We start from the raw sequence: 27,253 nt of genomic DNA, 5'->3' as shown, positions 1-27,253 counted from the left end.
AGAGCTGGAACATATTATTGGAGAAGGATCACCTTGGTTAGGCTGTTGCTGCTACAGCTGATACCACAGCTAAAAACCTCACAAAATATATTAGTAATGCCCTCTGCATTCATTCAGTGTCCACAAAATGAAAACATATTGAGGAGCTGTTCTGGTTGGCAGTCGCATCTCTCTGTGTATCTCGGCGAACCTTTCTTGGCAACCTGTCATCTAATTTGACTAGAAAAGGACTGTGTTACAGTAAGGCAGTTTATTGTTGCTGTGTGCCGGTAAAGCTGCTGCCATGTGTTACATCGTTTGCAGCGATTGGCTGATCCTGTCTCATCTCAGGAGAAAATGAGAGACGAGGCATCTTGAAGCAGTGACAATTAAAACCAGCATTTCACTTGAGCGAAGTCTGCTTATTATTCACTCCGGTATCTGTTCCTACAGTACTGTCGGCATTTTACTTCACTCATTCTTTGTCTGCTTTCTTTGAACTTGCTGCAGAATAAGGGTTAAGTAGGACAGTGAAGACGGAGAAAGCAAAGAAGACGCAGTCACTCAGATAAGTCAAACTTTTTAGAAGCGTTTGTAGGTTTTCTTTCAAAGCCTGCAGGCATTTTACTCAGCTTGAGACTGGTACCGAACATGACAGCAGGATTAGGCAAGTAAAGACAAACAGCGGAGAGCAGGAGTGTTTACTCCAGCGAACCTTTCTGTTACCGTTTGAGAGGAGAAAAACACAACTTTCTTTAGCTGTCCTCTTCCTGCCACTTCTACTGGAAGGTGACTTTTTCTTTCTGCAGTGCTGAACTCAAATGGGTTACCTGGCAAATCATTAAATGGTTTCATTTACTAGGAGCCACACAAGTCACAGTCTACATTCAGCTGGGCCACTCCATACCAGGTCCTCTCTGATCTCCCTGAAAAACATGTAGGATGATGATACATTTCTTTATAAATTTGAGCTCTTTGTAATGTGCACATACAAATATTTTCAAAGTACAATTTTCAGTGGAGCCAGAGGACTATTTAATCCATGTCAGGCAGATAGTTTTAGGTCAAATATGACCTCAGAAAGATGGGATTTCAAAAGTCAAGCTTAACTTCAGCTACACTTAAAAAATCAATAGTTTGGCACCACCATCTTTGGCATTTAAAAATACATTTTTCAAAGCTAGGGGCTGAAATCTGGCGCACACTCCCATAGTTGTACAGAGAAATGCTCTCAAACACATTAAAGCTTGAAACATAAACAACAAACAAACATATTGAGTTTATTGAGTGATATTCAAAAAAAACCATAAAGTAACAGCAGTTTTATTTGCTTTCTTCTGATTGTAGGATTCCTTATACTTCAAACGACTCTGGAAATGTTACAGGGGGACAACATAATGGCCCTGAAGCTCGCGTCCACCCCATCTCTCATATCTTCTTGTTACACGTAGAAACCTGGAATCAGAAACTTAGAAGTACTTTAAATACATCTATAAACAAACGGAGCATGCAACAAGTGACTTTAAATCCTGCGGGTAAGGAAATCCCAGGAAGTTCATCTGGACGCAGCGTTGTGAGAGAAATGTTTCGTCCCTCATCCAGCTGACTGCAGATTTCCAACCTTATAAGCAGCACATCTGTAAACCTACAGGTGGTCACTCAGTATATATCTATATTTTGACAAGTTTCCAATGAAATACTGATGGGAGGTCACGAGCTCTATAATAAACTTCTGCACAGATTGTAATTAGATTATGTTCATTTGCCATAAATGAACATAAAACTATAATATGCAAATATTCCTGACCCTCAAATACTTTCAAAGGTGGTGTGGATTGAAAACACAGCAAAGAATTTCCTGTGGGGTTGAGTCGTTTGTTTGAGAAGTCAGACAAAGTCAGCCAGAACTGATGGTGTGTTTTTAGTCAGTGAAAAATAATGATCGATTCTGCTGTTTCACTCATAATCCGGTGTATCTGTGGGACAGACGCAGGCTTTGGTCTGGAGATCTTAGGTGACTGTGTTGTACGGGGGCAGGAGTTCACAGATACCAGGCTCAGACCATTTACTTCTCTGTAAACAGAGAACAAGCGTTCAAACTTCAGTCTACAGCTAACAGGGAAACTGAGCAGGGAGGCAGGAATCTCAGTAATGTGCTGTCTGTGTTTTGATCTAGTTAAAAAGTCCTGCTGCTGCATTCTAAACTAATTGGAGACTGGATGTAAAAAAGGCTGCGCCATATCAACATACAAAAAGTTGCAGTAACGAGGCTGTATAAAGAAGTGCAACTTTCTTCTTGTCACAAGTTTTTGACATTATGACTCGAGAAGATAATGTGAGTGGATGTGTACAGGACACATCCAGGGCCTGCTGTATCGCACCTGCTCACAGGGAACAGCGATTACGTCTGCTTTATCCTGATGCGACGTTTGTTGTTTGCAAACTGAAATCTATTTTTATGACTAAAACTAAACTGGTTTGCTTTGTAGAGGATTTTGTATTTTTATTGTACGTTGTTTGCTGTAGGATGTGAGGATTAAACCTGTCACAGCTCTTTATTTTTTAAATTGCCAAAGACAATTTAAAGGTCTTCAGTAGGCAGGATGTGCCCACTCAGTAAAGGCTCATTAAAAAGACAACCTGCTGTTGCAGAGACCCCTTACAACTAAAGCTGGATGTGAAGTGAAAAGTAAGCTACAACTTCTTGAATGCATGTCCATCCATGGGACTCGGCCCTAATGTGCGATGACATCATTCATCTTATCTTAATGACCTTGTAGTACCATATCACCCTATTAGAGCACTTCGCTCTCGCTCTGCAGGCCTACTTGTTGTTCCTAGAGTATTTAAAAGTAGAATGGGAGGCAGAGCCTTCAGTTTTCAGGCCCCTCTTCTGTGGAACCAGCTTCCAGTTTGGATTCGGGAGACAGACACTATCTCTACTTTCAAGATTAGGCTTCAAACTTTCCTTTTTGCTAAAGCATATAGTTAGGGCTGGACCAGGTGACCCTGAATCCTCCCTTAGTTATGCTGCAATAGACGTAGACTGCCGGGGGATTCCCATGATGCACTGGGAGTTTCTACTTCACTCACTATGTCTTAACAGACCTCTCTGCAGTGAATAATACTTGTTATTAACCTCTGTCTCTCTTCCACAGCATGTCTTTATCCTGTCCTCCTTCTCTCACGCCAACCAATCACAGCAGATGGCCCCGCCCCTCCCTGAGCCTGGTTCTGCTGGAGGTTTCTTCCTGTTAAAAGGGAGTTTTTCCTTCCCACTGTTGCCATAGTGCTTGCTCATAGGGGGTCATATGATTGTTGGGTTTTTCTCTCTGTGTGTTATTGTAGGGTCGACCTTACAGTATAAAGCACCTCGAGGCGACTGTTGTTGTGATTTGGCGCTGTATAAATAAAACTGAATTGAATGATGTATTGATGGTCAGGTGTGATAGTCCCTGAGTGTTTTGTTGGTGCATGTTTCTGTTCATGTATATTGTGTTAGTCTTTATTAAATCTAAATAGCTAACAGTCAGACCTGATGAGGGTCAGTAATCTACTTTAATCTACTTTAAATGTGAATGCAGCTTGTTAGGTCTCGCAGGTGTTTCTCCAGATTCAACAGTAGGAGAATGTGTAAAAATGACTCTATTTATTCATTTTAAAACCAAATCCCAACAATGTTGTGATGTCTGGTAATCGTGTTATATTTTCATGGCTTTATATGTGGCCCGAAACAGATATTCATCATGCAGTAAATTTGGAGGAGATTATTTGCAACGACTACTTTTGAGCTGAACAAGAAGCCATGACTGCTTGAAAAACAAGACTCAGTATTACCAGAGGATCTCGTCCTCGCGTCGGCTCAGCTTCTGTTTACTCTCTCGTCCACTGACCTGTAATCAGGTGTCTGTTTGTCATTCAGGAGGAGGCAGCCAAGCCGAAGAATCTTTGCTCACAGAGATTGTCTCCAAAGTGGTGTTTCCTCGACTGTAAGTATTACTTAATAATAGTAGTTTTTACCTTTATGCTAATCATTACCCAGTATGATGATATTATGGTGACATCCTGTTTCATGAGTATGACTTATACATAAATACTCTTATCAACACTCATCTTGCCTGTTTGAAATGGCAGTTACCAGTTCAGTTTTGATCAGCTGCCTGTTGGTCTTTAATTAACTTGGATGAAGCTCAGATCAGTCATGCATGTTTTTGCTGCTATGGATGTGTCATATAATGAATGCATGCATTCATAAGCATAATGGCAGAGGAATCATGTTTATAGTCATTTACAAATGTTGCAGATTAAGTTTACTGTCTTCTGTTCTAAGGCAGTGATGAAGTCACATTACTGGTGTTTTTTTGTGTTCCACTGGGAGAAATGGACAAACACACAACTTGTTACATTTTGAGTGCCCCTTTTCAATCTTGTGCAAGCAATACCAGATCTCTCGCACCACATGTTGCTGTGAAATGTGTATCTGATTGTAAGAACGCAGTCAGTGACCTACAATCAAGATCTGCACTCTGCTTTTGTTTTGTGTAGATTTCAAATGTTCAAATTGTTAGAAAATCGTATCGTAGGTCCATGCAGCATTATCACAGGCAGTGTGAGCAGGACAAATGCTGACACAGTTCTCTAATGTAAACAGGTTTCTGTGTTAGCACTTCCTCAAAATAACATAAAACATAGTCCCATCAGATCCTGGGTTTTGGAGAATGTCATGAATATTTATCTCTCAGAGCAACTTGCCAAAAATATCATAGAGAAAGACCAGGCTTCCTACACAATGCTAAATGTGCATGCACATTAACACAACCCCCCCCCACACACACACACCTCTGCCTGGGTTGTGTCCTGTTGGCATTGAGCAGAAAACTGGATTTAAAAAGATGCAGCATCTACCTGACAGAGAGATAAGGAGGATGTGTTTGAGGAGGGCGCATGTGATCAGTGCTACTTCTGCTCTAACCCAACAGAGGATTTACACACATGGCTGATATGTTTAAGTGCTTTTGAAAAACTACATTGTTTGTTTGTACTTTTCACATTTGTTTGTTATTAAGTTATTTCACTGTATGACTGTATTCATGACATCAAAGAATTTCATCAGTTCTTCCTATATTAGACTATATTTCCTCCACCAGCTGCTCAGATGGACAAACTGCACAGAATCTGGCTTTAGAATAACATTCCTAGAATGGTGTGAAAGGAGTTGTGTTACCAGCTGCTGGGCTGTGCTGGACCACGAATTAAACTGGTCCATGTTCATTATAATGATGCAGAACAAAGGTGAACTCGGTGCAATGGGACAAAAATGCAGTCTGGTTAGAAAGTCATTGTTGCATCACAGTAGTCATTGATTTGGTCTTCACAAAATGAATGCGAGTTCCCTATTACACTGAAATAAAATACAATTATTTTATGGTGTAAGAAACAGCAGTTTCTCACCCTGTGGGGGCAGCGTCTCGTCTTGTTACTCTGCAGGCTATTGGTTTCCCACAGTAATTGGCACAGGAGGTGGGAGCTAGCATATGTACAGATTAACAATGTTCAAAGTTATTTGCTGACCTGAACCTTAATGACCGCCTGCAGCAATCTGCTTTAAATGAGCTGAGTTTGAGACATGCTTACAGGAATAGTAATTTTCCCACGTTGTCTTTATTTGGCTAAAACCGTCTTTTTGTGTCTCCTCAGCCACGACAGCCGATCGTTTCTACAGGATCGACCGAGCACAGGTAAGGTTTCACCACCTGTGTTCTAGTTTTTAGTCATTTTCACTCCGTGACCTTAATGATGCCTTCTCGTTTGATTCTTTGCTAAAACCTTCAGGAACATCTCAACTACGTATCAGAAATCTCCCAGGAAGAGATCTTCATCCTGGACCCTGAACTTGTTGTCATGACAACTGTAGGCACCTCCCCCTCAGCCATGGCCGACCTGGTTAACCCCGCCCCTAGCCCAGTAAACAGCAGGTAAATCAGTTGTGACTAAGCTGAATTTTCATTAAACATTTTTTCTTTGTTCCATTCATTGCAGTGCATAATGCTGGAGGAGGAGAAGGAAAAGCGTGGCCTTACTTTGACTCCTTGAAGTAATCAATAAATCAATAGAAATAGTCTGCCAATTACAGTTACTTACAACCAAAATTTACATGAGAAAAGTATTAATTATTCTTCCTTTGATAATTTTCTTATAACAGCCTTTTAAATAATTCTGTGGCGAATTCTGTAGTTGGACAACAACCACGACAGTCCATAAATATAGATGTTTACAATGATCCTTTTTAAATCAAGACTTTAGTCCCCTGGCTTAGCAGGTAATTATACCCCATGCGGCTGAAATGCAGCCACCTGGGCTCGAGTCCGACCTACGTGCTCTGGCTGTGTGTCTCCCCCACTCACTCTCTGTAAAAGTTAAATAACCAACAAGAAACCCTCTATTATTATACACAAAATAAGCTGATTCCAAGAGTCATCTCGTATTGCTGTCAAACGAAATACTCTGTAGGGCCTATTTCATGACCTAAAAGCTTCTCCAGGGACAACACTTCTAGTCAGAGCTCCACTGATGCTTTAGTCTACACTGCTGCTTCCTCCTCCGACTCACCTTCATGCTCTGTTCCCAGGTAAAGACGCACATTAAACACAAATGCGTCCTTAATGTGTTTTAATGTGTGTCTGTTGCTCTCACCCTGCTTCTATGTTTCTGGTTCTAAAAAATGAAACAAAACAAGGAAGCCAATGTTGTGGTCCATGAAAGTCAGTCTGTTGTTTCAAAGACTAAAGCAGTGGGCCAGGCCAGACCTGGGGAAAAAGTATAGATTGATGTCAAAAACCTGGGTCCTTTTTAAAGTTTTAATTATTATTTTATTTCATAATTTTATTTAAATATATAAAAATGTAGATTTGGGGGATTGGAAGTTCCTAGTTCAGTGTGGCACTTTGTGTTTTAGTGCCTATAAAATCTAATCGTGCATAAATGGATGAGTTCAGTTTCTTTTCCTACTGAGAAAATCTGTCATCATTATGTTAGCTTGTGTTTGCATATGTTTGTGTCTGTGGGTCTTGAGATCTGTAGACAACACGTTTGTATTCTACTCGTATTTTCATATTATTGACCATGTACCATAGACTCGTGAAGGTTAATTCCTTACCTTCAGCTGTCTGTTGATGCTCCATAAACAATTCTCGTGAGGCAAAATGAGAAGAGGGTAAGCAGATTATGAGTGAGAGGATCAAGAATTTCTGGGGAGAAAACTGGTTTTATTCAATATTTTCTTACAGTAAAGAAATCCCATGAAAAGAACCAAGCCAAAGATGTGTTTTTATCTTCCTGACATCTCTGTGTTTGCCTGTGGCACTCGGCTTCATTGGTTTGATCTAAGGATGAAAATCTTGAAAAACATTCCTCAAATACAGCACCAGTGAAAGGTTTCAGCACATCTATTTATTATAAGACTTTCCACTGTTTTTTCCTCATGTTTTGCATTATAGAGTAAAAAGATCAAAATAATTGAATAACACATTTGAATTTTCTAAAACATGAAAATCCTCAAACTTTGTAGTTCACTCATCCATCTGTCACTCACCTGAGTTCAGATCACCCTGCCAGCCCGGGGGGGGGGGGCAACAAAGTGTTCCCAAGCAAGGTAACAAAGGTAATCTCCCCAGTGTGTCTGGGACCTGCAAGAGGCCTCTTCCTTGTAGGACATGGTCAGCATACACAAGGCATCCTAATCAGATCCTCAAACCATCACAACCTTCTCCTTTCAGTGTAGAATTCCACTCGTTCTCCCTCTAATGGGAGGGTAGTGGACCTGTCTGTGCCTCCTGAACTTCATGTTGAGTTCTTTTGCTTTAAGCTCGTTCAGTTTCAGGTTATTTTCTGAGCAGCAGTGGGACAAGTTCTCTACCTCCGCCCTGTAGGCTGTCTAATCTCCGTCAGACATGAGTGTAACCACGGAGGTGTTGTCGACATACGTTTGATGACGTTGGGTGGGTGGTGTACAGTCATGTGTGGACAGGCTGTACAGTAGGAGGCTTAGAAGGCAGCCCTGTAGAGATCCGGTGCTGAGTCACAGTAGAGTGGCGAGGTGGTGGCCGAGTCTGACTGATCGGGGCAGTTTAGTGGTGATGGCATCTTCCATGGACCGTTTTTGCTCAGTAAGCAAACCGGTTGACACCATCCACTCAAAACACTTGATGACTTGATGTGAGGGCTGTAGGTCTGTAGTCATTGACGGTGTATATTTCAGTCTTTTGAATGGGAATGATGGTGGAGGCCTTCAGACAGGTGGGAACAGTGGCATGAGTCAGAGGCTGAACAGCCTGGTAAGGATAGCTGCCAGTTGATCCGCACAGGCTTTGTCCACAGTCGCTGGGATGCCGTCAAGGTCAGCAGCTCTCCTGGGGTTGAACTCTCTCCAGCCATTTTTGTTCTTGCCGCGTCGCTTGTGTTGCGGGTATCTGGTGATAATTTTCACATCACATCCTGTTTCACAAGACACAATCTTTGTGGCACATCGGGTGGTCGTGCAGCTCTGTACTTTTTTTAAGATGGCGAGCTGTGCCGCGACTGTCGCAGCTGGGTTGAAAACATGAGTCTACGATCGTGCCGTTTTTTACCGCCATTTATATGATAATCAACTTCTTTGGTCTCAAACTGAGCAAAGAAGTTGTTGAGCTCCTCTGCTAGTGTGAGGCTACTGTTGGAGCCATGGCCTTTGAAGTTCTTGAGGATGCCTCTCCAAACCTGGCTGTGGTTGTTGTGTATGAGGAAGCCCTCTAACCATGAAATTCATCAGATTGTGCTGAAATACAGTGCTTGTAAATGGTCATCATCATGAAGTAACTTGACACCTAGTGCAAGACTGTGGCTTTATGAAGTGTTTCTAATGTTTTTAGACAACAGAAGAGTGTTGGAACCGTGTTGGGTTGACTCTGAAGGATTGGTTGCTCTTTAAAGGAAAAGATTATTTCAAATGAAACTTAATTTATATCTCAAATTAAAATGTATAAATATAATTACTGGAGTCACTTAACAAAGAAACAAACTGCTAATGAATAATAAATAATTAACCAGTTTACTGAATACTGGAATGCTTTAACCCTTTCGTGCTGCCTGTTTCACTGGTCTGAACTAAGCTTCACTGGCTAAACAACAGAGATGTCTGAGATGTCCTTGCATGCAGATTCATTTGAGGCATCTGTGACAGCCACATCTGTGGTTAGTATCTCAGATATTTATTATTTCAGTTACAGCAACTATAACCAGTTAAAGCCAGCTGACAGTAGATGAATCCATATCTAGGGCTTTAAAACACTTAGACTCCTAACAATTGCCACAAACAACACAATGTTTTGTAGAGCACTGTGGGCGTAATTGCATTTGCTATCACTCCAAAATCCAAATAACTAATTTTATAAATGTCTAGCCATCAAATATAATATGATGCTCACTCTCAGACTATTATCCATTCTCTACAGAGCAGTGCACTTGTCATGTTTTTCTGCTCATCAAGTGCTGCACAAATACACATCAGTATGTTTAGAACACTAATTATTATTATTATTATTATTATTATTATTATTATTATTATTATTATTATTATTATTATACAAGCATGTATTGCAATGTTTCTTTCATCATCTTTTCACTAGTTTCACACCCACTGTATGTTTTTACAGTCTTTGCACAGATTACATCAGTTTTGTGTAGCACAGTGTGCAAACTGGTACAGTGGGTCGTCACTTCACACAAGGTGGTCCTGGGTTTGACGCCAGGCTGCTTCTCCTCTGTGTGGAGTTTGCATGTTCTTCCCGGGTAGTTCAGCTTCCTCCCTGGGACCCTGTGACAGCTGTGACTGGCTTCAGCTCTGCTGCGACTCTGTACTGGATGAAAGGAAGGAAAATGCCTGTAAAATGACTTTTGCCATTTGTCTAAGTAGGCCTGGGATTTGTGGCCTATTACTTCCTGTTACCAGTTCCTCTGATGGCCATGATGTATCAAAAAAGCTTTTTTGGCATTTTACCCCAGCGGTATAGAAACAGCCAAGAAATGTGGGGAGGGTTAGCAGGGGCGGCCTGGCAAGGGATTCGCCCGGGGATTCATTTAGTTCTTGTGGTATGCACTCTAAGCACTTTAGGTTTTCACTCATTTTTATCCTGGATTGACATTCTCGTCCGTACAGTATCATAAATGCCACAAAAATGCAGCTAAAGCAGCATGAGCTCCCATGAAGATTCTCATAATTAGTTAGTTAATAAAGAACTGATTTCATTACTAATGTTAGTTTTAACAAACTGTTAGAAGGCAGCTTAGAGCCTGAATTCTATTTCTTGTCTTTTGTGTGATCTGATGTGTCCCAGTCACAAACTATGACCATCAAGTAACAAATGTTACAAAAAATGTTACAAAAAAACCTGTTTACTGTTTCTCCTGGCAGCTGAGCGGCTGTGGCCATGTGAGCTACAAACTGTGAACACACATTTGCATGTGGAACAGAAAGAGGCAGTAAATAAAGTAACAGGTACAACATGAGTATAAGCATAGCAACACAACCTGCTGATCCTGACAGTAAATCCCTTTGGCTGTGTGTGCGTGTGTGAGTGTTGGCGGGTTGATTTGCAATGCTGAGTGCACCGAGTGGGAGGATGAGGAGGAGAGATGAGATCGAGGGGCAGAGTGAGGGAGAGAGAGGTTCAGGAGGAAGATAGTCAGGAAAACAGTGGATGGAGAGAGAAACGTAATGCATGTCAGAGCACTCCAGAGTCGCACCAATCTACTGTATTTAGACACACACACACACGCACACACACACACACACACACACACACACACACACACACGCAGCACAGCGGTTTGCCCACGCAGGGCCAGAGGTGAGCGTTATTCCTCCCACTACAATTACTTTTCTCTGTTCTATTTCTCTCCGTTCCCCTGTCTCTCTGGCAAACACACTGAAGGACACCTACACACAAAACATTTAGTTTTTTAAATGAATTTTGACCTGAAAGCTTCACTTACTGTCAGTTTGGCATCAAGACTGACATAATCAGGAGCTCAAGAATTGGAAATCTTTGGAAAATTGGAGTCTGTTTTGTGGGAAAAACTTAAAACCGTTGTAAGAAAGTTTCTATTTTGTGTAGACTGACACAGACACAAAGATGATGCTGAGCTTAACAACATAAACAAAGACAGCTGAGCAGTACAAATCCTTGACTTTAGTCTCTGTTTTGTGCTGGGAGCAGCAGCTTTGGAGCTGTGGCTGCTACACAAGACATTTCACCTAAATGACCAAAACTTATATATGCAGCTGTTGATCACACATACAGAAGATTCTGCTGACATAGATTTTTACTTTGCAGTATCATCCATGATCAGATGTTATTGTGTTTGGTAGGTTCAAGCAGGGTACACAGTGTAGTAACCAGCTGGTTAACCTCAGACAAACCTAAAGCTTCTTTATCCTGGTGAGATGAGTCAGCCTTTTATTCTGTTAGAAAAACAGAAACACAATGGCGAAAACGAAGACGTGGAAAACTCTGCATACAAACGTAAAACAGACAGAGGACTTAAATACACTGAAGGGTAATGAGGGAAGTGGAAACACAGCTGACACACATGAACATGACGCCACAGGGGGAGCAAAACTAAACACACTGAACATGGACCACAGGCAACATCATGGGACATGACATGACAACACACGCTTGACAACATGGAACACACAGACATGAAACATGTGACAGACTGGGGAGACATGAAACACAAGAGACACATGAGAACAGTCCATAGAGGACAAGACAGACTGCACAGACAAAGACTCAAAACTAAAGGGAGCTTGATGATAACTAAAAATAACACAACAACTCAACATATCCAAATGTAACCTGATGAAGAAGCAAACCATCAGGAATCTGCTGCATCAATGAACAGTCAGTTAAGTCCTCTTACTCACACTTCTGTGCTTAAACTGATTCCTGCTTGGATGCCACTGATGGATACCGTGCCATCATACTGGTGTTAACAGTGAGGTAGAGTAAAAACAATGTTAACACATCACAACAATGTGTTTTTAAGGCAGGCTGAGAGTTTGTGCAGATACAGCAACATGATGCTGCTCCCACCTCAGAGAACTGGTATTACACAGATGACCACAAAGGTTTGCTTTTCAGGAAAATGGGAACAATGGTAGAGCAACCACATCAGTGCTGGGATAAAGCACTATGTGTGCTCTCTATTTTCTCTTGGTGCCATAGATTTGGGACTTTGTGAGACTCCCTCGGCTGCTACCAGTTTCACATGTTTTGAAAATTCAGAGAATTTCACATAGCGGCTGTTTCTTCTTGCTTTGCCCCAAGCTTGTCCTACTTTCACAGCCCTTAAAATGCTTTATACTTCCTTCCTCTGTTCTCTACCCATGCCTTTACCTCAATCATGCTCATTATCACACAGTTTACTTCTTTAACCACACCGACCAAGACGCTGCAGACAGGCTGAAGATGTTTTGTTCCTCATAACGTCCCTGTGAATCTCAGATCTGTCTGAAACACGTCTCTCTGTAAAGTCATGACTGGTTCATCATTTCTCTCTCTGTGTCAAATATTCACAGGGATGTTGTTGAGATCTCACATGCAGGTGTTTTCATGCATACGTGAAGCTTCAGAGCTCAGTGGATCTGTGAACTGTGCCTCTTTCTTCTGTCCAGGCAACATGAAGTCCTGGCTGCATGCTCACTCTACCTTTGTTTCCTTTGTGTTCTGCTGTAGTTCTTCCCCAAGGCAGCACATGAACAGTGACAGCACAGAAGCAGAGGTTTTGATGCACAACAAAGAACCTGTGACCAGCAAACTCAGCCGGTTAGTGACTCTTAAATATGCACCGTGTTTTTTACGTGTTTGGTGTCGCAGCTCTCGTCTGTTTGGCTTCCAGCCTGCAGCTTGCTGGGTTATATTTTTAACAGTGTCTCTCTCCAGAACTAGAGATGAGGGATAGTCAGGTTAATGACCACAGAGGAATCAGTGAGAAAGAGGAGGAGGGTCTAAGCAGTCTAAGACCCTTCAGCTCTGTGGCTCTTTTTATCCTCTTAAAGTTGTTTTTCTATCAATCTGGCCATGTGTTGTGTTACTGCACAGCAGAACAGCGTGGATGGTAATGTAACTGTTGAAGCTAACCGTTGGAGGTCTAAGTCATCATCAGTGATAACCCCAAACAAATCCTAACCCTAAGTTTTGACTTGGAAAATAAATAAATCTTTCTGGTTCGTGTCGGTGAATATTTTCCTCGTCCACCGACTGCCAAGACATGAAAGAACAACTGACCTATTCTGCTAGCAGCAGGTTGGGTTTATCACTGATGCTGACGTCAACCCTCAGACGTTGTGAAGCCCTGTTGGTGCATCCAGCCAACGATGCCGAGATAAACACAGACTGATCTTGAAGATAACAGCGATGATGATCAGAGTATATGGATGTATAAATGTCTGTATCGTCTCCTCAGCTTAACCAAACTTTGTCTGTGTGATGATGTTTGTGCAAAGAATACGAACATCTATATTTTTTTAAATGATTTATTATAACTTCCACATGTTTGGATTTCTGCATGTATTATGTTCAGTTCATCATCTCGAAGTCTTGAAAATGTAATTTTCTTCTAAGCTTTTGTCAATAATAAAAGAATAAACACATATACCCATGTAAAAAATAAATATGTAATAAAAATTCAAACTACTAACAAGATGCTTGAAATGAAGGAACGCGATCAGCAAACACCATTACTCCAAATATAAAACATAAAATGCACACACATCGAAGCCGGCCATATAGCTTTAACAGTGTTCATCTATTTACAGCAAAGAGTATTGATTTGACTATTTAGCATCAGTGAAACCTTTTAAATGTATTCTGCAGAGCGGGCTGTATCCATCGTTCCAACACAACAGCTGCGGATACCAACCAAAGGCAAAAGTAAGTATGCTTAAAAACACTTTTAAACCACTTCATCAGTACACAATACCTCTACACAAACAGTTTTTTCTACCTTTCATCAGGCTGTGAACGCCTCATAGCACACTGACTCCTTGGTTAGGACCAGATTAGCTTGGTATTAAATGATTTTATATAATTGATGTTGAAACCAAGCCTCCCGAGTGTGTGTGTGTGTGATGCTGTCCACAAATACACTTTATTCAGTTCAGGTCACTTTTATTTGTATAGCGCCAAATCAGAACAACTCTGAGATCAATAATACAGACAAACCCTGTCGATCATATACAGGATATATCTGTGTCTCTGAAGCCTGCCTCCTTTATCTTTATATACGTTAGAAACTGTGAGCGATGCATTTACAGTTTCTCATGTATATGTATGAGGCAGGTTTCTGATTTGGTAGCTCGGTCACAAATGGCTGTCCTCCTCTAACCCTCATGTAACTCTACTTAAGCTGCACTAGGAGACATGATGGGCACTCAGGAGTGTGATGTGATTTGAGGAAGACTGTTCTTGACGGTGTGATGTGAGTTAATGTTTTGCTAATAGTTTTCATCCATTAATGATGAAACCAGTCAGTTTGAGTCAAGTCACATATCTCTGCTCATTAAAACATAATAGTACTCATTAAAGCGACAAAGTAACGTGCTCATTAAAACGTTTTTGCACTGAGTAATGAGTACAAGTGGTTTTGCACCCTAAACAGCTGTGTGAGAGATCACTTGCTGTACTTGTGATCTTAGGCTATAGTCTCTGTTTACACAGCACACTGGCTCTCGGTCTGGGAAAAAAAACATTTTTGTACACGCACAAATTTGCAGTAGAGCAGTTTATTTCTGGATGAGGAAGTATAAAAAGTCTTTCCTAACAGACTGGTGTAACATGTGTGGCATCAGTTGAAAAACATAAATTCAACTAGAAAAAGTTGCATTTCCTGCGAAAATGCAGTGTGAATGCCTCGTAGTGGAATCTGCTGGAAACAGCAGAAGTAAAACTATGTGCTGAGAGGAGGTGAAGAAACTGAAAATTCTGCAGGTGAAGAAGCAGAAATTTGTACTGAAAAGAGGTGAAAAAGTTAAACTGTCTGCTGGAAGGAAATGTTGCCATGAGCGGGATTCGAACCCGGGCCTCCTGGTGTCACAGCTACTCATCTCACTGAGCCAAACTGGTTCTCAGGTAACTGATAACAGGTGAAGAAACTGAAAATTCTGCTGAAAACAGTTTAAAAAAAAGTTGAAGAAATTGTTGCCATAAGCGGGATTCGAACCCGGGCCTCCCGCTCTGAGAACGGCTGCTCATCTCACTGAGCTAAAACACGGCTCAGCCCGGCAAGCCAAACTAGTGATCACACTGATAATATGGTCCTATTCAGCAAAATGGGCCAGAAAATGGCACAAAAAGTATAACAGTTATGAGCACCAAAAGATATAGCAGGAATTAGCGGAAGGAGAAGAACAGTTTAAAGTTTGAATGGTGAAAATCGGCTGAAAACTGAGGGAGGAGTTAACCAGCAAAGGTCCGAGCAGCTAGAATAAGGTAGAAGAAAGAGAAACAGGATCTCAATAGTGTGAATGAGTTTGTTATTGGACTCCATTTTTAGACATTTCTTGTTAAGTCAGGTTTGGGAATCAGGCGTCATCACTGACACGACGCTGGCTGGTTCTACCCTGAGCGCAGTCTCCAGCGCCATCCAGCTGTGTCACCTGCCAAAGGCCCTGTAACATACTGAAGGATGCTTCACCCTGCGAAGACAATGGGCGCGATTATATCACATTCCTGCTTTGATGCTGCCTCTGGAGCTGATCCCACACAAAGCACTGCTTGCATCATACGACAGTTCCAGCAGAAGTGGAAGTAGAGGGTTTCAAAAGTGTCCCAGAAATAACATGGGGTTATTTTTGAATTAAAGATACATGAAGCTGCACAGAGCAGGTGAGGAGACGGAGGGATGGCATGTAGAGTCTGCTCAAACTTCACAGAGACTGAACGTTTACTCTGGAAACACTGCCGGCTTGAACTGACCCACCCAATCTGTTCTTTGTTATAATTTATCCTTATTTTTTCATATTCATATGTACTGAAAGTGTTAAACACCAAACGGCAGCAACAAGATTCCTTCACTTTCTGCCAAAACCTCGATTTTGATTTCACTGAAAACAATGAAATTACGATGGAATATCCAGGCCAGCTGATCGCTCTCCACAAAGAGCTAACAAAGCAACTGAACTGTTTTCAGACAAAGGTTTCAAGGTTGCATTAAAGCAGATATAACCCATCCCCTGCTCTCTGACAGATGATTATTGGCATGCAGCCTATTCATACCTGACTGAGCAGTAACATTCAGACTGGAGGCAGAAACCAGAACGCTGCTGCTAGTCTGGCTGCAGTCTGTGTATTTGTAGGCAGTCCGAGTCAGGCCGTGATTGTTTGGAGACACTTTTGCCTCTGACCAGGCGACTTGTGCAGTCATCTTGTGATGGTTGCATGCTCAGACTCTTGGTAATGAAATTGTTGCCATAACTACTTGAATCACCGAATCCAAAAAGATTCAGTGCAGCCACTGATGTTTCCTGGCTGAAAGCAGGTTGCTGTGCTGTTTTTACTACAGTGTGACTGAACCATGAAAGAACACAGTAGTTATTTTGAACAGGTGATCATCGTGTTTGCTGTCATTGTTTCTCCAGATGGGAAAAGAGCCAAAAGATGAGCGAAACAGAAAAGGAGAGAGAAAAAGGTAATGCACACACACAGTATCGAGGGCTTAACTTGTAGGACCTGACTGAATGATGTCTGATTCCTTCACTCAAACATTTCGCTCCACACAGAGCTGAACGTGTACCTGACAAGTCTGTGTGAAAGACAGAGAAGAGACTCAAAAAGACTCTTTTCTTCTCTGACACATTTCCTCCGACTCGCTCTGCCTGCACTCGTTCTAGCATGCTGGGAGTCGTGGCCGTGGCTTCCTCTTCTGTCAGCACCTCTGTGCTTGTGTTTCTTTGGGATGTTGCATGTTTTCACTTGGCAGCAGGTTTGTGTGTTAGATGAATACGACCCAGTTGTTGCTGTCAGTTATTAAAGATAAGATAAGATAAGATAACCTTTATTAGTCCCATCATTAATAACAATAATAACTGCTAATACAGGAGTGTTATTCATGAAAAATGCCAGTTGAGAGTGAGCTGCTGCATAGGGACACATTCATATTTCCACTGGTCACGTGTTTTAAAATGGACTGATTCTTATTCTGCACTCAGAGCTTTATACAACACGCCACATTCAGCCACACAAGCACCGTCTTCTACGCTTTAAGTGCTTCTAGCTAACATTCACACACTGTGGATGGACGCATCACAGAGGGGGGTCGTGCTCATGCAGACTGAGGGAGCCAGGGATCGAACCACCAACCTTCTAATCGACCTCCTGACCTACAGCTACGCCGCTACACCTACTGAATTGCCAGAAATTTGGATATCATGTATCCCATTGTTTGTGGTATTTTTACATCAACCATATGCTCAGCATCTGCTTCAGAAAAAACAGAGGCAACAAAAGTCTGTACAAATTGTGTAGTTCCAAAAACACCTGAAGAAGAATGTCACACTGACAAAAGGTCAGGAAGAGGATTTCCTGTAAAAAGACTGGACAACAAATAAAAATAGGGAGGGATTACTCACGTTCAGTAATGAAAAAATAATGCATCCCAACAGTTATTCTACAAATAAGTTCTCTTTCATGAGCCACAGCGAACCATGTGATTAAAAGGAATGATGTTGTGGGGTTAGCAACGCTTCCACATCCAACCCTCTGTCGCTGTTCATAGTTCAGCCAGGAAGACAAAAATCCATTTACTGTAAACAAAGGCAGGAAATCCCAGCATCTTCACCAGGAAGAGTGTGACTCTGCTCTGCAGTCTGACGATTCCAAATTTGTCACAACTCCTCTGTGATTAAGAGTGGAGGAATCCAGCACTCTGCAAACATGTCCCAGCGTTTTACTCTGAAATGAACACATTTAGTTTAATGTGATGCAAAACAGTAACCATCAGTGAATGTGACTCTATGGCTGCTGCAGACTGTAAAACACTAGCCTCAGTTTCAGGTGCAGCACAGTGGATGTTCAACACGTGAGGCTCGGCTTTGTCCTGTTGTCGTTCCGTTTGTTTTAATGAAATGTGACTCCAGGCTTTCTTTCTTGCGTACATGCATACATCTGCTTTCATCCACACGCACACACGCAGCTCCCATAAGGGTCAGACAGGCTGACTGCATCAAACTGAAGAGTTCAATGGACCAAGTGACGTGTGCGAGTGTTTGTGTGTTTGTGTGTCCTCTTTCTACCTTTTCTCCTCTCTTGTGTCGTAAGACTGAATCTTATTTTCTCTGGTTTACTTAATTCTTTCCCTCGGCTAAATTCATTTAATTCACAGTGTGTGTTTGGTTTTGTTGTGTGTGTGCGACTGTGTGTGTGTTGTTTTTGATTTGTCTTACAGCTACAAACGCTCTTAGAGGTTTTTGAAGTCTGCTCGCTTTCTCTCCCCCTCCTTTCACTCACTCTTTGCACCCCTCTCTCTCTTTCTGTCTCACTCTCTCACACACACACACACACACACACACACACACACACACACACACACACACACACACACACACACTAAGCCTAACATAACTGGATTAGGACTCAGCTACTAAAGAGAGAGGGAGTGAAAGCAAGTATTGAGGTCAACCTAATAAACATTCATCTCATATCTCGGCTTAGACAGACACACACCAACCAACTGTTTCACCCAGTAACAACTCTGAACAGTTTTCATGGGGATGTTCAATATAATGATGATCCTTTGTGGCGTTATCTAATCACTCAGCTACTGCACTGTAGCCACAGAGTGGCTGATCCCTGTTTGCTTCATAATTTCCATTAGAACAGAAAATGCCAGCTATCACTACAAACATGACTCAGTAAATATACCAATTATCCATGTAATAAAATAATTATTGTGTCACAGCACTGAAGCTGTTGTTTGTGATGCTGCTCAGGTGTTTCTAATATTCTGACCCTCGTGGATGTAATTTACTGCCTGTACATGTTTTTTGTACGGACACGATGATACGATGTTTGGTTGTTTATGCAGATGCTTTCTGTAGCGTGACAATGAAGCTGTGATTTTGTGTTTGCGTTCTCTCTCTGTCTCGTAGAAATGTTAATGGATTGTGTGAAGAACAAGGACTTGAAGAAGGTAAGTACTGATAAGTGCTTGCAGATTTATTTATTAGTCCGCAGCTAACTTAAGGAAGTTGCATGGAAACACGTTCCTCTGAGACACCTCTCTCACACCTTTCGCATCCTTTCCATGTGTTAACAGCTAACAGTAGGATTAACATCTCACTGTGATGCATTTAGACTTTAATTACAAATTTAGTTTGTCATCGTGTTAAAAAAGCCTTTCTGTTAACGTTTATCTCGCCTGTATATCACCTGCAGCTGCAGGAGCTGCACCTGAGGGGAGCAGACCTCACGGTCCTGGACCAGTCAGGGTGGAGCTTGCTACACCATGCTGTTAGTACAGGAAGCAAGGACATGGTGCGCTACATCCTTGACAATGGTAACAGAAAAGCATCGAGTGGAGATGAAGATCTAGTATTTACAGTAATGAAAAACATGCTGGTGCAGTTCTGTCAGGCTGTGGCAGAGCTCCATCCATCCATCCATCCATCCGTCTGTTCGTCTTTTTCTATTTGTCAAGTCGGTGGGATCAGCTCACAGCGCTATGACTGTGAAAATACTGCCACCACTGTTGCTAATAATGAGATGATACTGCAAACTGAAGGTTAAAAAACCAGTTTGCATAGTTGGATGAACCCCGTGTCTCTACAGTCACTCCTCCTTCTCTGTTTTCCAGCACCAAGTGAGCTGATTGATGTCACTGAAAAGCTACAGTGAGTATGTGAAACATTTAGATGTTACAGTAGGAACAAATAACTTGAGGCGATTTGTTTTGGGCTGCATGTTAACACTAGTCTTAGAATAATAACGAGGTTTGTGTGTTCTCTATCTGCAATGAAGTGACTGTATTCAAGCTTTGATGATGATGCCAATGAGCTCTGGTCTCTTTCTGTTGCCTGGCATTCCAACAAGTGTAGAAAACATTAAAGAGAATAAACATAAAAGCCAAACAGAATCAGCTGGGTGCCTCTTCATCAGCTGTGTTTCACTCCCAGCATACATGAAATACAGCTCGCTCTCTTCTTTTCTCTCTGGTGCTGCATCGTGGACCACCAGTGGGGAAACGGTTCTTCATCAGGCTGCGTCGCTGTGTCACAGGACTATCTGTCATTATCTGGTGGAAGCAGGAGCCTCACTCATGAAAACAGATCTGCTGGTAGGTTCAGTAGCATTTACAGTTCTCCACGACTCTGTTAAACAAAAAGGAAACGCCCTCCTTCTTTGTCAGTGTCAAATTGCTTTTTATACTTGCAGACGGACTCCTGATTCATGTGGCTCACAATGACAGAACTACATACAAACAGTATTTCTGCCCTCGTTACTGGATATACTGAGTATCACCGATGCTGGCTGCAAAATGGAGATGTCCAAAAGTTACTTGACGATGTTTCAGTCACAGAGATAAAATTAGTGGGTTGTAGATTTTCCCATAAAGACGTATACTGGCACAGTCTGCTCTTCTGGGTAAATAAGTGACTCACCCCTCTCTTAAGCTTTAGGCATGACTAAAGCTTAAGAGAGGTCGGGTGATGCAAGAAGACGGTGCTGAAGCACACAGGTGAATGTACAACGAAGTGGTTTAAAGGGAAGAAAACTGCATGTTGTGACCAATCTGTGCAGAAATCCTTTCAAAGCTTCACACACATTTTGTTCCATTTTGTCTTTCTCAGCCTCGGAGTACGTCGAGTCTTCTTTACTTTAATCGTTTCAGCGAAGGAGCACAATCCACACAGCTAGAATTTGCCTTTTCAGAGAATAAAGCACCAACACAAATGTGTAGTGAACAACACGTATGTGGAGAACGTGTCGGAAACACTCGCTCAGGAAGCATTTCAGAGGGGAGCTGATGAACGACTGCACGTTTTGGTGAATGCAGTGCAAAAATGGCACTATTGCAGTGGCTTTAGCACATGTTTGTGTTCTGGTCTCAAATGTTTCTCTTTTAGTTTTTCTATGGAGGTTTTAACTGCATAGGAAAAGCTCTTAACTCACTGGACTCAGCAATGACCTAGATACTGAGGGGAGGAGAGGGGGGAGGAAACAAGAGAAGTTTTAACATTCACCATAAAGTACTTTGTTTCATCTTAAAACGTCTCTGCACTTGGACTCTCTCCCGCTTGGCTCTGGCTCTTCCTGGAGCGTAAACCCTACCCATGGCTCGACCACTGTTATGGTTGTGGTTAGGACTGGGCGGTGCATCGAGTTTTTAAATATATCGATATCTTTTTATATGAGATGTGACAATATTGTTTATGTCGATGTAGTCTGTTACGTTATAATTATACTTGTGGAGCTGCAAGTTTGCCTCTTTCGTCCACTTTTGTCTCCACGCTGCGTTACTCTGCCTCTCCCCCCCCCCATCGCTTCACCTGCAGGCAGCGACAGGACGGACACGGCAGCTATCACAGAGGAGCTGCTCGGCAAACAGAAAACATTTGAAGATTATTATTTTAGTGCTGCAGTGCTACTCTAAAATGACGTTAACGCCGTAACTGCATTAACCCGACAAATCTCCGTTAACGAGTTACCGCAGGTCGCCCGTGCGTGGGGCTGCACGGCCGTGCAGGTAGCACTACCAGTATTTTCACCATTTACAACAGCAACAAAAGTGCAAAATGAAGAGTGTGTGAAACAAGCTGCATCCCAGACCGTCTCCCAGCATCCTGCCCCGAAACAAACCACCTTACAAAACTCGTATACCGTATTTTTCACACTAAAATCCTTTCATTTTCTCAAAAATCATCAGTGCGCCTTATGCATGAGTTCTGGTTGTGCTTACTGACCGCAAACCGATTTTATATACACGGCGCTCAGCAATCTGTCAAAAATGTTTTGGTACAACTTTGCTACGAAGCTGCAGCGCTTGATGGATTGTTGGAGCATTACAGATACCGTAGTCAGGAGCGGAGTGATACGTACTGTGCTTCAGCGTAATGTTACCGTACTGTGTGCGTATAAGGGCCACAAATGGCAGCTGTAAGAGACACGATTACAAAGAGGGTTTCAAACTCCAGGCTGTCAGTCACGCAGTAGAACAGCAGCTCATTACACTCGGCGTCTGTTAGTTTACATTTTGACTGCACGATTGTGATGTTTTTGTTGTGCACAAAAACAACATAGTTTTATTTTATTTATGGAGCATTATTATTTAACAAATGCTGATCATTTATATAAGTTTTGCACGTACATCTGCGCTGCATGTTAATAAAACTGCCTATGTGAGATCTGGGACACAGCTTTGACTAAACTCTCGTTTTGTTCGTACTTTATGGTTTTAAATAAATATTGAGATATATATCGTATATCCAGCTAAAGATCGAGATATGAATTTGGGCCATATCGCCCAGCCCTAGTTGCGGTCATATTTTTTTACCATATATTGTAATTAAGTAAATAGATTTATGTCCCAACAACATGAATACGACACAAATGAAGCACCCACACTGTAAAGCAGCTTCTATCCTCAGTTCTTTGGTTTTCAGTGCACTGCCGAGTCTTGATTGGTGAGCTGGTTGCTCTGTGTTGGGCCGCCTCCGACACAGGGAAGCAAATGAGAAACGTTCCTAAAAAGCTTCGTTTTCTGCGTTTATATTTCTTTGTATGCAATGCAACATTTCAGAAACTGGGAGGAACCTGTACAGTGAAGGCAGCATTACTGAGCAGCATTAAACACACAGTTTTGTTTGTTTGTTTTGATCATGTAAACAGTTTAATGCAAACCAAGTTTAGTGGGCTAACACAAAGCTCTTTGTCATGCAAAAATATTCATTTTTGAGTGTAATGTCTCTTTTTCAGGGTGATACTCCTAAGAACAGGGCGGAGAAGGCTGAAGATGCTGAACTGGCAGCGTACCTGGAGAACAGACAGCATTACCAGATGATACAGAGAGAGGATCAGGAGACGGCTGTCTAAGATATTGGAACTCTCCTTGAACTGGACATGGATGAAGGTTTTTTCTCCTTCCTCATATTGACCAGACACAACGTGTTTAATGCCTTTGTGCGAGCTGAACTGGACACAGGTCCCAGTTTACTGCTGACAGCCCTCAAAAACAGGTGGAGAGTGAAGCTGTGCCAAACGTGGTTTAAATAGCAGGGCTGGCGTTAACTGCGGTGAAGCGACGCACATTTTCAGAAGTTTATTAAGTCGTTTTGATATTTTGATGTTAAATAGCTTAGTAAGAATAATAATATTGATTTAGAAATTTTGTGAAATTCTCTGACTTGGAACATCAGTTTGGGGGATTGCGGGGTGGGTGGGGCTTTGAAGAGTCATGTTCATATGGTAATGATTTACTTTATTTCTTATGATTATTAAATACACAGCAAACACAAAACCTAAAACTGTCAGAAGCTACAGACACTGTATGTGTATAGATCACACAGGATGCAGACTGATGATTAAAAAGTTAAATGTCCTGCTGATGCGTTCAAGGCCAAAGTTCTTTGTAGTAAAATACACATGTGACTAATAAACATCCGAATCACTAGCTGGATAAAAACCACACACACTTTGTAGACGCATATTGTGACCTGATGTTAACAGGATACAAAGCATGAAGAAATTAAACATTTTCCAGTGTCGAATTCTTTCATTTTTTTAAAATTCATTTGGATTTGAATATTGAAAGACACAGAAAACTTTTACATCTACCAAATTCACAGATGTGTGTTAGGACGGCACGTTCAACATGTCCAACATCCTCCGCTTTAACATTTATTGAATGTCCAACAAGGACACTGAGAGCAGAGCAGCCTCGGCCTCGCAGGGCTGGATACTGGTGAAAAGAAGAGTTGGTCAAAACCACAAGTGTTCATCCTCTTGGGACCATGAATACCTCCAGTTCATTTTATCAAGGTTATTGGCGTCATCAGTATAAATGCTGTTAGATTAATACTTGAACTAAGCCTTAAAATATTTTCCAGTTCTGTGCTTTTGTTTCATAAATGATGGTGATATGTTCATTTATAGCCACAAAACTCAAACTGGTGGCACTACCCTCGTGATTCCTCTTGAATAATTTCAGCACAAATAACCACACGTATTGAATGGACGTAACAGTGGATTGGCAGACGCATGCTGCTGCTGTAGTAGGTGGCACAGGAAGTGCTGTGCGTGTCGCAGACGTCAGTACCCCAACAGAACCTGCAGGAAACCACCAATGAGTCGAGGCTTTACTGGAGACGCAGTCCTTTCCAGGTTTAACGCGCAGAACTGATGTGTGTTGTTTGCACATTGTCACCACTGCTGTGATCGTGGTTTGGTAGAACACACAACACTGACTGTTATTATAAGACATGGATCATAAGGCCCTAAATATTCAACACATCTAGAATTAAAGCCTTCACGTCTTTGATCATTCCTGTTAATAAAGTTGATTCACCACCTGCATGTCTGCCAAAACCATTGACTGAAAAAACTGTGATTAGAGTGGTTTTTCATTCAGTGACTGTGGGGCAGGTGTTATATTAAAGTATAATAATGTCAAATTAGATCAAATCGATTTAAGTTAAATAAATCTAATTAGATATAACAGATGGAGCAATTAAGAAATATATTTTGGAATATTTACATCTGTAACATTGATTTCATCAGCGGTTTGCGACTGCAAATGAAGACGTAGCTCATCGAGAGCTTCCTTAGTTTCATCTTTATTATTGTTTCTGTGTATTTTAAAGTGCAGTAACTATTAGGCCGTCCCCTAACAAAGAAAAGAAGGTGTTGTTTTTAAATGTTTTAAATGAATGGGTAATTATACGTTGGCACAGTGATGCAGTAGTCAGCACGGGAGCAGCATAGAGATCAAGAAAATTCGTGTTTTTTGTTATGTATGAAGACAAAAGATCAAAATTTAAAATGACTCTAAACGTGGTGAGGACATCTACAAGCAACAAATAAACATGTCACCACTCATTACATGGCTCTTTGATTGATTTTAGTTTTACGTCCAGACTTTCCAGCAATACTAAAATATTTGAACAGGAAACAGGAAGAATTACAAAATAAAGTTTTTCACACTGCTTTGACATGAAGTAAATATGTGCAGAAACCTGTCTATTTTAATGTTAGTTTACTTTTGGGGGATTTCAGTGACTTTGTCAAAGTGTATGATAGAATTTACTGTACAAAGTTTAGACCCGAGCGCAGCACCTACTGAATCCTTTCAAACCAAAAGTCTGTGCCCAAGTTTACGGACTTTTTTGTTTTGCCTGTAACTTCCAGCATTTGAGCTTTTTTGATGTCTTAAGGTTTCTTTGCATTGGAATTCTTGTGATGTAAAGTTAGGATTTGTTTTTCAATCATCTGTTGCCAATGTTGTTTTTTTTCAAGGCAATTCTTTGTTCAAACATTTGTATGAAATAGTTTAAATCGCAATTATCAACAATTATGTGTTTTTATCTTTCATTATCTCCGCATGTACTAATTGGTTTTAACTCCAGTTTGTTTTTGAGAGGAATGTAAAGATAATAAAACAAAGAGGTAGTTTGTTTTTTCATGGTGTCTTTTGCTTTTTATGCATGTAAAAGTACACCCAAAAAGCCATTAAAGTTTTTCAATTTCTTCCTGCTCACGAGTGATGATATTTACACAAAAACATTTCATATTCAAACTTTTATTATAAATGCATGTAAATATCAGATTGCGAATGCCTTGAAGCTGTGGACTGACAAAAATGTATTGTTTGTTGCCAAGTTTAATGGCCTCTCCACATGCTTTCTAACTCTACCATTGCTCCTACGATCTGATTTTCAGACGCTAGGATAGAAGGATGCGCTCTGCCAGGTGAATACAAATGCAGTCCCTGCATGCCAGCCTGCTCGTGTGATACTTGACTCTCTGATGCAGAGATGTTATTTATTTTGTGAAGGAGTCAAACTCATTCAGTTTGTAAGCACACAATAATTCAAATATCTGAAAGATTCACTTGAAATTTGATTTGCATCGTTTCTGGTTTCAGCTGTTGGACTGGAGATGTCAGAGTCCAGTAAGCAACAAGTCAACTTTCTCTTTTTTACCAGTTTCCCTGGTTGCTGTTACTGAAGTCACCGTTACATACACAACATTAAATAAACAGAAAAGGGTGCAAACAAAACTAGATTGCATGTCCATTTCACACTGGACACTGTGGACCAGCGTGTCGATTACATGCTTTGCTGTGATATCGTTTAACAGGAGTTGTCAAATGTTAATCCTGGCATGCCCAGCATGGGGGTCACTGTTGTTGACCCTCCGTGTCTTTCAGAGCTCCTCTCTCAGAATGTTCTAGAGCTCCCTCTTCCTCACGCAGTATAGCTACAGCTATCACTGCAGCCGTTGTCTTCTGCTTGTGCAGCGCTTCTATGTCTGGTTGGTTTGTAAATGACCTGTATTTGTACAGCGCTTTTCTAGTCCCTAAGGACCCCAAAGCGCTTTGCACAACCAGTCATCCACCCATTCACACATCTACCCATGCCATCACCATTCACACCGGTGATGGCAGCTACATTGTAGCCACCCTGGGGCGCACTGACAGAGGTGAGGCTGCCGGACACTGGCACCACCGGGCCCTCTGACCACCACCAGTAGGCAACGGGTGAAGTGTCTTGCACAAGGACACAATGACCGAGACTGTCCAAGCCGGGGCTCGAACCAATTACAAGGCTCCCAACTCTTGAGCCACGATCGCCCCCTAGATGCGGGGCGATCTTGAGCCACGATCGCCCCGCATCTAGGGACAAGACCCCCGGTTTGGAGCATCTTTGCACAGCCTACACCTGGGGTCTTGCCTGGTATGGTAGACCTTGTTCCAGTATTGCCATGATTAGTGCCTCTGTACTATCTTTCAGTCCAACTTTATCCAGCCACTGGTAGGTTCTCTGGATGTCACTTCTTCTATTTGCCGGTGGCACATGCTGTGCAGGGGCCTGTTCTTCTATGATGATTCCTCTCATTGCTGGTCTTCTTTTTCAGGGTTGCGCTGCCTGAAGTATTCACTAAGCATGTGGTCAGTTGTGGCCATCTTCCTTATGGAAGATGGATGTTCATGGTCTCATCCTGGATAGTGGTTCTGGCCTCCTCCCTTC

At 41.7% G+C, this 27,253-nt stretch overlaps 1 protein-coding gene across 7 annotated transcripts in view; it reads left to right on the top strand.

Annotated features, from left to right (window-relative positions):
- Nucleotides 1-23,776, top strand: part of LOC113015958 (diacylglycerol kinase zeta-like) — a 92,096-nt gene extending 68,320 nt beyond the window's left edge. For all 7 annotated transcript variants that reach the window (XM_026158349.2, XM_080297737.1, XM_026158346.2 and 4 more), the window contains 11 exons: nt 3,902-3,968; nt 5,677-5,717; nt 5,812-5,954; nt 12,753-12,842; nt 13,893-13,949; nt 16,655-16,704; nt 19,163-19,203; nt 19,449-19,569; nt 19,867-19,903; nt 20,247-20,346; nt 22,986-23,776. In XM_026158349.2, coding sequence (XP_026014134.2) covers nt 3,902-3,968; nt 5,677-5,717; nt 5,812-5,954; nt 12,753-12,842; nt 13,893-13,949; nt 16,655-16,704; nt 19,163-19,203; nt 19,449-19,569; nt 19,867-19,903; nt 20,247-20,346; nt 22,986-23,102 — 864 coding nt within the window. In that variant the 3' untranslated portion in view covers nt 23,103-23,776. The remainder of the gene's footprint in view (nt 1-3,901; nt 3,969-5,676; nt 5,718-5,811; nt 5,955-12,752; nt 12,843-13,892; nt 13,950-16,654; nt 16,705-19,162; nt 19,204-19,448; nt 19,570-19,866; nt 19,904-20,246; nt 20,347-22,985) is intronic.
- The last annotated feature ends 3,477 nt before the right edge of the window (nt 23,777-27,253 follow it).

Source organism: Astatotilapia calliptera, chromosome 23 (genome assembly GCF_964374335.1).
Source record: "Astatotilapia calliptera chromosome 23, fAstCal68.1, whole genome shotgun sequence".
Classification (NCBI taxonomy): Eukaryota; Metazoa; Chordata; class Actinopteri; order Cichliformes; family Cichlidae; genus Astatotilapia; species Astatotilapia calliptera.
Note: the sequence above shows the minus strand (reverse complement) of the source record. Positions and strands in the feature narration are given on the sequence as shown.